General features: G+C 37.0%; 2 protein-coding genes across 2 annotated transcripts in view; one reads left to right on the forward strand and one right to left on the reverse strand.

Annotated features, from left to right (window-relative positions):
* LOC134822809 (chitooligosaccharidolytic beta-N-acetylglucosaminidase-like) overlaps positions 1-12,157 on the reverse strand; it is a gene marked incomplete in the record, with an annotated part of 941,725 nt that overhangs the window by 845,544 nt on the left and 84,024 nt on the right.
* The window catches only part of LOC134823746 (uncharacterized protein K02A2.6-like), a 57,634-nt gene that overhangs the window by 42,264 nt on the left and 3,213 nt on the right, over positions 1-12,157 (forward strand). Inside the window, exons 3-6 of the mRNA XM_063835279.1 lie at positions 7,641-7,895; positions 10,789-10,886; positions 11,107-11,616; positions 11,764-11,989. Of these exons, the coding sequence (XP_063691349.1) occupies positions 7,641-7,895; positions 10,789-10,886; positions 11,107-11,616; positions 11,764-11,989 (1,089 nt within the window). The remainder of the gene's footprint in view (positions 1-7,640; positions 7,896-10,788; positions 10,887-11,106; positions 11,617-11,763; positions 11,990-12,157) is intronic.

The raw sequence follows: 12,157 nt of genomic DNA on the forward strand, positions 1-12,157 counted from the left end.
GGTAACCATGGTACACACTAGGTAAACTAAAATGCCCTCTCATAGATTCTGGGTAATCTCCCTGGAAAACATTGGTTAACATAACAATACCTCTCACTAGAATCATGGTAACTATGGTAAACTAGGTTAACTAAACAATTACCTTCAGAGAATCATGGTAACCCTTGGTAAACACTAGGTTTAAACTAACAATACCTTCATAGAATCATGGTAAACACTATGGTACACTAGGTTACAAACAAATACTTCATGATCATTGGTAACCATGTACACTCGGTTTATAGGCAATACCCTCTCACTGAATCATGGTAAACTTGGTTAACACTAGGTTAACTACAATACCATCTCACGAGATCATGGTAACTATTGTAACACTTAGGTTAACTAAACACTTCCTTCCTAGAATCATAGGTAACCATGTAACACTAGGTTAACTACAATACCCTCTCACTAGAAATATGGTAACCATGGTAAAACACTATGGTTAATAACATTTACCCTCTCAGTAGAATCTGGTGACATGGTAACACTAGGTTTAACTAACAATACTTCAGTAGAAACATGGTAACCATGGTAAATCACTAGGTTATCTAACAATTACCTCTCAGTTGAATCATGGTATCTATGGTAACATTGGTTAACTAAAATACCTCTCAGTAGAATCATGGTAATTTTGGTAACACTAGGGGGTTAATAACTATACCTCTTAGTAGAATCATGGTAAACTATGGGTAACATAGGTAACTAACAATACATTCACTAGAATCCATGGTAACCATGGTAAACCTAGGTAACTAACAATACACTGTCAGTTGATATGGTAACCAATGGTAACACTAGGTTAACTAACAATACTATCAGTAGAAGCATGGTAACTCTTGTATCATAGGTTAACTAAACTATACCCTCTCCACTAGAATCATGGGAACCATGGTAACAATAGGTTAACTAACAATATTCTTACTAGAATCATGGTAACCATGTAACTGGTTAACTAACAATTACCCTCTCACTAGAATATGGTAACCATTGGTAACATAGGTTAACTAACAATTTTCGCTCACTAGGAATCATGGTAACCATGGTAACATAGGTTAATAACAATACTCTCTCAGTAGAATATGTAACCTGGTAACACTGGTTAACTAACAATACCCTTCACTAGAAATCGTTTAAATTGTATTATTGTAACTGTCTTTGTGAAAGTAACTAGTATACAGGCCCCGTGAACGAATATTTAATATTATGTTATATCTTTATAATATGTGTATTTCAAAACGTCTTTACTGCACCAGCTCAAGGAATAAAAATGTTTATCCGAAAATATTGAAAGAGATTGCAAAATGTTTATAAATATTAATAAAATTGTCAGTAAAAACATTGTTATTGATATTCAGCACGAACTGCGTTTTCACAACATTCTTTCATGTGGTTGGGCCTAGTCGAACAAAAATATATTTGATACATATCTAAAATGTGACAATATTTTTCATCAGTTTTTGTTTTCAGACAGCAACCGTCTCTTTGTCGAACTTCTCAGACTACAAAGCAAATGTCATATGCAAGAAGCTTGGTTACAATTATGCCGAGGATTGGTTTGCCTTAAATAACGAGTACTTTTGGGGAGCGATAGAAACCTGGTAAGGAACGCTTTATTTATCTATTTATAACTTTTTTAATGCTTAATGACAAATTTTGTTAAACCATGTTAAACCATGTTAAACCATGTTAAACCATGTTAAACCATGTTAAACCATGTTAAACCATGTGCTTCTGTGAAAGCGGGGAAGCTTATGACTTAATTTTTATTAGAATTGATTATTTGATCAATGAACAGTGACTAAGTATTAAATTAACGAGCAAATTTCGATTTTGCGGCTTTGATAAAAATTGTCTGATTTTTATTTCATGTTCCGGTTTATTGATCACACAACTTTTCACTTTGCTCAATCCCGCTTCTCAAGATGCACCAAAATACGGCCTCTTTTACTCCTAAGCATTTAATTTCAATATCAACTTCAACTTGAGGACTGCTTCAACAAAAAATGTCTTTTAAAAGTTTAAACATAAACCGAATTATAATTGTGCAAGTCCACATAATGTTATCATAAATTAAATTCCAAACACAGGATCACTGTAATATATGATGCACCAGAAAGATATCAAGAAAGCCTGAACAATATCGATTACAATGAAAATACAGCTATGAGAAATTTGCTAGATCATGCTAGAGTGATGACAAATTTTTCCTGTGATGAAACTAAAAGTGATTTTGATTTCGATAGCTGTTCTTATTTCTTGGAGAGGAGACATTTCGGTACGGGTAATAAATATACTAAATATACATTGGGACTTCTTTGCAATATACAGCCTGGTAAGTCCTCAACATGTCATATTTAAGTATTTATCTTAGCATATTTCTTTTTATTTGTTGTGTCTAATAATTAATAATATAGAATATTAAAGAATATAAAAATGAACATTTGGAACTTATTTTCAGTTTATTCTTATTTTCACCTTTAGCGGCTGAAAAGGATTTACGCTGCACAGTGCACACTGGTTTTGAAGCAACATTGATATTCTTATTTCTTTAAAATTTATTCCAGGAGCGTGTAACATTGCCGAAACTAACGGATATTTCAAAAATGTTTGTCAACAAGACGAAAATTTTGAAATCATCGAATGCATTGATTCCTCAAAATATTACGTATATCTTCCACGTAAGCGACCGAAATCAGCAAACTACCGCTACCCTGAAGTAACAAAGCTCTGTTCTGACGATCCTCGCGTTTATCAAGGTTGTATAGATGACGAGAAAAACGCCCTATCACTGATGTTACGATCAGGAGACAATTCGAAATCTTTTTGTAACAGAAATTTTACGAAACAGATTGGGGTAGTAACACCTAATGTTTTCACCCTTATCCTTGATGATCCATTGAATATGGGTTTTAGTATGACTAATTTTACTACATGTAATGGATTATGTGAAGTTCATGGTTGTCTTGATGAAGCGTTGTGTAATGGTTATCGTTATGGTACATTTTGTGAGAGTATCACAAGTAATATGTCATATGTGAGCGCGCAACAAATATGCGATAGCAGAATTGATTGCGAAAGTGGTGAGGATGAAATTGGTTGTAACGAGTACAATCATCATATGATAGATCTCTATACTGGTAGGAATGGTTTATTTAACATAAAACCTCGAGGAAATGAAGCCATCAATTATTTGGATTACAAAGATAACCTTGCCCAGAAAAAACTGTATGAAGATGTCAAAAAGAGCAAACAATGCCTTCCAACAATTAGGAATCCAATATCGAATTCAAAATGGAATCCAGAATCATCGTTCTCATACCGGAGGCTTTCTAATTTTACAAGATGTTCTGCGCTACTTATTTATAAATCGTTCTATATTGATCCATCAAGTATTAAATTGAAGCAAATTGATGGTGAGCCGTATGTGCCATACTGCAAATTCTACATGGACCAAACCAATTGTACGGACCCAATGAGAGGAGTAGTGTCGTGTAAGATTGACGGCTACCCATCTACAGTGTCTAAATTTGCCACCTGCGTTCAGAACCCAGGTTTGTGCGATGATGGATTCGACAGCCTATGCTTGACAACCAGTCGAACTTGTAATGTCCATAAGCATCGATTCTGCAATGGAATTTCGGACTGTTCCGATAAAAGTGATGAAACATCCAAGATCTGTGACAGAATGACTTTGTCTACATGTTCCCGCCGATATCTTCACGACACAAAACTTCCCATACCCATCTCTTGGCTGATGGACGGAAGTAAAGACTGTCTAAAAGGAGAAGACGAAACAGAAATCTGGCCAACATGTGGAATCGGCAGATTGTCTCGTTATGTGCCTGACAGCAGTAAATGTGAAGATGTTTACATATGCAGCCCAAGATCGTACCATTATGTAATGTTCCAAGATCTGTGTAACGGTTATGACATTTGCGATCATGCAAGAGTTTGCGGTCAGACTAGATCATCCGAACATGTTTTCACAAACCCCATCGCCATTGGAACAAGAAATCAATTGGAATTTCTTATACATTGTGTTGCCGGAGTGAGTACAAGTTTAGGTCACTATATATCACAATGCGTCAAAGAAGATTTCTTGCCAGTCTCAATTTTTGGACTCGACGGTTTACCAAAAATAGTTTTACCAGAGACCATGGTAGACTGCACAAACGTATATGGAAGAGTGTACGTTTATCTTAGTTGCTTGAAAAAATGCAAAGAGCAGCCTGTTTGTCCATTGCGACCACTTAACTATGACTCATGTAAGATTGATAATCAATACGTGGACAGGATTTTTACAATGCCAATAGAGAATAAGAATCGCCTGACATTTTTAAATAAAAATAAGAAAAGTGGACGGTATCAAAATAACATATTTCTCTGCAACAACGATAGATGTGTCGATTATGACAAAGTTTGCAATTTGGTAGACGATTGTGGCGATAGCTCAGATGAAGATACATGTATTAACAACTTTTTATGCATATCTTCAAAACGCTTCATTGGACAGAGCCAGAAATGTGATGGGAAAATAGATTGTCCTGACTACACCGACGAGTGCAATGAGGACTGTAGAACAACAATTATTTCAAAACTCTCTCTAAAGGTTTTCAGTTGGGTCGTTGGTTGTGCAGCAGTTATCCTAAACTCTGTCAAACTTTTTAAGAATTTTAGACACCTGGCAACCAGACATTTTACGTCTGCATTGAACAATAAAGCTCTGACAACTGTCATTCATATTGGGGATCTAATAACGGGACTGTACCTGTTAACCATTACTATTTTAGACTCAGTCATCTTTGCGGAATCATACTGTAAAGAAAGATATAATTGGTTATCCAGTGATGGGTGTGCTTTCTTGGGAGTGTTCAGTTCATTCGGTGGTCAAATATCCCTCTTTTCAATGACAGTTCTTAGCATATTTAGGGCTATCGGTATCATCAAAGTCCAAAAACTGACATCCAAAAATGCAGCTGCAAAAATGTTCATCTTCATCGCGATAATGTCAATTGCATCATTTTGTCTATCCTATATCCCCTTAATGGTCCGATATGAGGATATCTTTGTCAATGGCATGACATATAATCCAAACATTACAATATTTCCAGCATTTGTGACCAAAGACATGCACATTAACAAGATAAGCAAGTATTATGGAAGACTCGTTGACTCTGCAGTGTACACTTGGGCAAAAATCGATAGTTTGATAAGCCCAATGTTTTCAAACCAATATGGAGGCATAGGGAGACGCAAAGTTCACTTTTATGGCAATGATGGCGTTTGTCTGTTCAAATACTTTGTATCAAGAGAAGACCTACAAAGAGTTTATGTATGGTCAAATCTAACCCTGTATTTTGTGTGTTTCACCATCATATTTATCTGCTACAGCAAGGTTTTGTTCTTTACAAAGAGCTCAAAACAACGAGCTAGAATGTGCAATCACAAAGCCCAAAATAGACGCTCAAGAGATAAAGAGGAATCCAATCTTCAAATAGCCCTCATAATTGCGACAGATTTCTTTTGTTGGGTCCCTTTTATATCGGTGTGTATGTTGCATTCTTTTGAATTAATGGATGCTACAGCCTTGTATCCAATATCTTCGATCGTGATTCTACCAATAAATTCTGTTATAAATCCCATTCTATATCATGATTACATAATCGTGACAATCAAGTTGATGGTAAAGAAAATTAGATATTGGGTATCTCTATTTTACATGTCTTATATAAGACGATGTTTACTATCGATAAACAAATTCGCTAGAACTATAAGAAAGAAAAGAGATGTGGAAAGAAACGTCGCCATGACTCCGCAATCCGCTTTCAATGCAAATGAGCTGTCAGGACAAAATGAAGAAATCAGAACTTGTAATAATAACAAAACTGTCAACAAGGAAGATTCTACTTTTTTGCACAAAAATGATGATACTATGGACTTGGATTCTGCTTCAAAATCAGATATCACAAAAAAGAATTCCGCCACATTGAATAAAACAGAAACTGAATATTCTAAAATTTTCCTAACAGGAAAAGTTTTCGCGAGCAAATTCAGTATTACGCAAACGATATTGACAACCATTCCTGAAGAATGCGAAACATCTCAAAACGAGGATTTTAATTCAAAAAATATCTTGGAAAAAGATAAAGGAAAAAGGAAAGGCTAGATTTTTGTTTAACTGAAATTTTTGTTTAGCTGAAAAAGAATGGTATTGTTGGCGTGGAATATACTTGATTGTTAAAGGATTGAACAGATATGATTATGAAGAGACAATTACTATTTTAGAGAACCGTGAACTTCATTTCAGCAGGCATAAGTCAAGACACTGGTGTAAATATCCCAGGCCCGGCTATGCCAAGTGAAAATCTATATTAAATCACGGAACTTTCAATTTCCAGTATTAGCCACAATAATCCAGATGAAACTTACAGTTTTCTCCTAACCAGTTAGATCACAGAAACAGTCCTTTTAGAAACGTAAAATTAACTGGCTCCAAAACACGCTGACAGAATTTAGATATTATAAAGAAATTTCCTGGGCAACAGGGCCAGCCCCTGTTGCCACTTCCGAGCACAAATCCACTGAAAGTTTTTAACACAATTATATTATAAGGCTTCGAAAGTCTGGGATCCATGAATTCCCGGGTTCCGCGGGGTAAAAATTAATTGATTCAGTTGCTTCTGGACAATTCTTGTTTAGCCCTGTAACATTGCCCTGTTACAGTTTTGGTTATCCAGCCGTATCCCTGGCTGGAGCCAAAACTTATAAAATTCGAAAATCCTCCCCTTACCAACTTTATGGTTTATTGACCCAGATTATCCAATGCTGGCAATAAACCTCAAAGTCAAACTTAACACATCATCACCAACACTTTTCCATTCATAGGGTGATCCACATTATTGTTTATTTTGTTTGACGATGCTTGTTTATTTATTTAACTCCTGCTATTTTACGTTGCATTTATCCAAGTCTTTTATTAGTAAAAAAGGTCAATCCTAAATTAACGATCATTTTATATCCATAATAAAGTAATAAGCAACGAACAAATCTTAAGCACCTCCTAAGCCTTACCATATACGCATTAAGTCTATAGTCCTGGCGGGACATCCCGTGACCCAGCTAGCTGCACGAGCTTTAAGATAGGCCACATAAATCATAATTGCTAACCGGGCAAATTATTAGTTTATTGGCTGTCATCCTGGCATGAGGACCAGTCACCAGTAGCCATAATATAAATTCTATCCGCCACAAGCTCATGCCTTGTATCGGTCATCCTCTTATTCATCATGATCCAATCCTGATCTCCTCCTCTTCACCAACTGAACTCTACATCAGGTTATGTACCCTTTCTTTATTATATATCCACGCCTAATCAGCTCTAAGAGAATGCTTTTAAGCAAACTAAATACCTTGGTCAAAAATAACCCAAGCTCTTAAAAGGCAGCCCTTACAACTGGGTATCGGGTGTAGAACTAACCCTTTACATTTTAGCTTTGAACTCAAAAAAATATTTATTTCCCATTTCATCTATCACCGCGAAGATTGACAAAACCTCACCACTCCACTTAACTACCTCTCACTGGTTCGAGCAACCACAGGAGAACTTGTATCAGATTGACGGAAACTTCGACACCATCTCCCCTCCTAACAGTATCGAGTCTGTCCCCTCCCTGGAGGATCTCTACAGCTTCTTCAAGACCTCAGTCCTCAGCAAGCCAGCGGAGGAGGAGGTGGCGGGGTTGGTAGTGGGAAACCTGAACCAATCTGTGAGAGAGGACGTGAAGAAGGAGCTGGACTGCGAGATTAAACAAGAACGTCTGGACGAGTCTGAGGAGATTATGATTGAGAAGATTGTAAGTTTTTGCCCTGAGAGTTCTTCCTAAATATATTTTGTTTCATGTTCATATTCGTTCTAATTGCTATTGATCGAAGAAAGATAATTGAAATAACAAATATTTTCAGAAGCAAGATCTCCTGAAGTCTCTATTTTACTGCGGCTAATCTCGAGTTTACCTTTTCACTTTTGTTGGATCTTTCTTAAAGAAGGACATTGAACAGCGACGTGGATTTTGAATAAATAATTTTGTACCGGGGGACAAATGAGACATTTTAATTGTGAAGGATGATTACAGCTCAAAAGACAAGTTTTTAAATTAAATTTATATGCAAAGTTCCAAAAAAACCTCCGGGAAATGTTAAAAACAATTGTTTGATCGTATTAATCAGAGGCTGCTTTATTAGTTGGTATTTTGGTGACTATTCAGATTATAGTTATAAATTCTTGTATGAGGCCGGTATGGGAATATACCCTCATTTCTTCAACAGTTATAATATTCGACCGTTTTGTTCAGATTCAATGTATTTCTTATCGTTCATGTCCCATAATGCGGACTAGTTTTATGAATTGGGTCGTATCAGACTCCCTAAAAATTGAATAAAGTTGATGAAACATGCGATATTTTAAATGTTTTGTTTGCGCTTTATGTTAATTAAGATGCTAAATGTTTCTATATTTTAGATTAAAATTAGATTAGTTTTGAGTGATGTTGACTCTTTATAAAAACTATTTTATTGGACATTTATAGTATTTACACTTTTCAGACGCAGAAATAATTTAAGTTGTTGTGTACGGAATGAGATCAAATTATATTGTTTTGACTTTGAATCTGAAAAGCTAAGCATGACTTTCTGTTAACCTTCATTACGTCCAAATCTAACCATCATAGCCAGAGTTATGGTCATTTTTCAAGACAAATTTTGAGGCAAATTTTACGTGTAAATTATCCATTTTTCATTCATGATCACTCATAATTTGAACAATTTACCTTGGATTGAATTGAACTCTTCAGTATTCGATAATTAAGACAATTATTTTAAGAACAGAGTAGTTTTAAAGCTAAACATTCGCAATTTGTCTTTACAGGAGTCTTGGGGGAATAATAAAAATGAAATTTAAACGTTTTGGCGGCGCATGAAGCCCACGGCGTTCGCTGGGGTGCTAACGTTTTCTACAGCTAAGGAACTAATGAGATTTTTTCCCGATCCTTGACTCAAAGTGCCGAAGGCACAAAAGAGTCAAGGACAAGGGTTAGCGAACGAGGTTTTTTTGTATATGGTAGCTTTGCGACCGTGGGAACGTGCGTGCGTGCGTACATACGTGCCCTCAGCTCGCGCACTGTTATCGCCCACGTGACTACCTGCGCAAAGTTATTTTGCGCAATAATCTGAATTAAATAATTGTTGGCGCGCGGCTCGCTGAACGGACCAAGTACATTACTAATTTCACCATGTACATATCCCACTAGGCACTAATTGATAGCATACTATTATTATTTTGAGTTACTAATACTATTTTGTCACAAAAATAACGTAAACCATTGATTTAAAGCTACCGCCGCTCCTGTCTCTTGATTGCTGATGATGATCAGGAACACATGACGTATCATCACGACAATTATTGGTCACTCGAAATCGACCCGTTAGGAATGCAATGTAGGTGTGATGGTTGTTTCTGCGTATTTATTAGGTACCTGTTACTAATTAATCAACGGGATCATAATGTTGATTGTATCGATAAAACATGGATTTTAAGGCATAAAGAAGCATTGTTGAGTCCTGAAACCAAGTTTAATCAATTTCTCGTGCAATTTTAGGTCAGGAATGGTCATCAAAATAAATTTATAACAATGTCGATATTTTGGTAAATTTCTAGCTTTCTGCCAGAAAATAAATTTTCGGTTTCTATAGGGGTTAATTAGGTATAAACTACAGTACAGCTGTACTTACACCCACATTCACAAGCATGCAAGCTCACCTGGTCCAATGAGCGGGAAATGGAGAACAAGGTCTGGTGACGTCATAGTCACGTGACCTCAGGCTCATAATCACGTGACCTCAGACCCAATCAATTGGGTTCTGGCCTGGTCAGCCCCCTGTCACCCGATCTTGAGGTGACGTACGACACCTCGTTAACCCAATCAATGTCTGCAGAAGGCTGCAAATTTTCACATGCCAAATCCCTCAGATTCTTAAAGAGTTGTACGAGATGACGATACATAGAGGCCGCAGAATTATGAGGACTACCAGATCTTGGTGGAACCTAAGCGATCCATGATATCACGACAGGACCTAACTATTTTGCACAGATCCGTGTCGGGTGTCAGGTTGCATAAACAATAAGTATATGTTTACATAGAAATATACACGATTTTCAAATTCAATATGGGATTATATTAACTTGGTGGCGCTCGGCTTGTCACTTCGCCATATCTGCATGCTTATAAACAGTAAAAACTGGGGTCCCCAGGTTGTATGGAATATGATAAAATACGCCATCACGGATCGGGAAATTGAGCGGCTATCCACAAAAAAAAGCGGCCGCATTTCTTGTTATACAATAATAACAAGCTTTTGTCAACAATAAGTTCTGTCAAATTGATGTTTTGATTTTTAACAGTCCAATCATCTTAATTGATATTACCTTTTATATTGTTTCCGTTTAAGGTGTGATTGATTATGATAACATTTACTAGTTTTGTACTCGTTAAAATATTGAAGCATTTACTCTACAGCCGAATGATTAAATTTTACCCAATCCGATACAGTTGATCCCGATTTGCTGGAAATTCCAGGAGAAATGTTTGAGAAAAGTTTATTTGGAATTTAAACTAGACTATAGAAAAATGTAGCACTTATGGGTGTAATGAAAATTTCACATTAAGTCGCCATATCGTTAAATCGTGCCAGCCCCAGTCGCCCAGAGCACCTTGCTCTGCGCCAGGCCCAGAGCACCTTGCTCTGGGCCTGGCGCAGAGCACCTTGCTCTGGGCCTGGCGCAGAGCAAGGTAATTCACGCCTTTTAATTTTTGGTGTTTGTTATATATTCTAGTAATTTATTGTATGATTAACCGATATACTATTCAGGATGACTACCTGGGTTTTGGTTTTGGTTTTGGTTTAGCTTTTAGCTTTTAGTCTTGCGTTTACCTTGTCACAACGATTCATAACAATGGCGACGAGTCTGGTTTCGAACTTACGCTTATCCAAGGAAACTGATTGTGTCAGAGAGTGGCTGGAAATCTTTGAAAACGCTGCTTCTGTCTTCATTTTCGCACATGCAGACAAGTTACCAGATGACGCAACCGAAAAAACTGCTAAAAAAGCAGAACTCATGAGAACACTGTTAACAGTCAATCTGGGGCCTGACGCGTTGAAGAAGTTGCGTGCATTTACATTTCCTGCTGAAATTAAAGACACTGACTACGCTACCCTGAGAAAAACTCTTGTTGATCGGTTATCACCCAAAACAAACATTGTAGCTCAACAGCAGAAGTTTATGACTTTAAATCAGATTGCTGGTGAATCCTTATGTACTTTTATGTCACGATTGAAGGAAGCTGCTAATGTTTGTCAGTTCGGTGATTTGTTTGATTTAATGGTGCGTACACGTTTTGTGGCTGGACTATCCTCTGATAGGATACGTGCTGAACTCATATCAGAATCTGCTACCAATGACACGTCTGCCAGCCTGTTCGATAAAGCTCAGACGAAGGAGAACGCTCTGCAAAGTTCAATGTCAGTCACAACACACTATGTTCAAAAACCCGGGAAGTTTCAAAAACCTCAAAACTCTAAGTTCCAGCAGAAGGCCGACCTTAGCATTGTTTGTTCACGTTGTACTGTTCGTGGTCACGTTGCGAAAAACTGCAAAGTTCGTTGCAGAAACTGTCGCAAACCCGGACATATCGCGAAGAACTGTCGTTCAGCTAAGAAGCAATCCCATTGTGTTGAAGGGATTGGTGATCATGATGATGGCAACGCTTGCGCTGCTGATTATGGGTACACACACCAAGAGTTGGAGAACACGTTGTACTGCGTGGAGACGGCTGATCCTGTCCAGATTCCAGTACAGACTCCTGTTCCCGATGGTACTCTTCCTGCATCAGTTGTTAGTAATTTATCCAGTTGTATTGATTGTAATCAGAAACCATTTCTTAAAGTTAAGATTAATGATAAGATTTTGAAAATGGAGTTAGATACTGGTTCATCTTTAAGCTGTATAAGTAAGTCTGATTTTGCTAGACTAGGACTAACTGATTGCCAGATTGTTCCATGT

This window comes from Bolinopsis microptera, chromosome 11 (assembly GCF_026151205.1).
Source record: "Bolinopsis microptera isolate Bmic1 chromosome 11, MBARI_Bmic_1.0, whole genome shotgun sequence".
NCBI classification, from domain to species: Eukaryota; Metazoa; Ctenophora; class Tentaculata; order Lobata; family Bolinopsidae; genus Bolinopsis; species Bolinopsis microptera.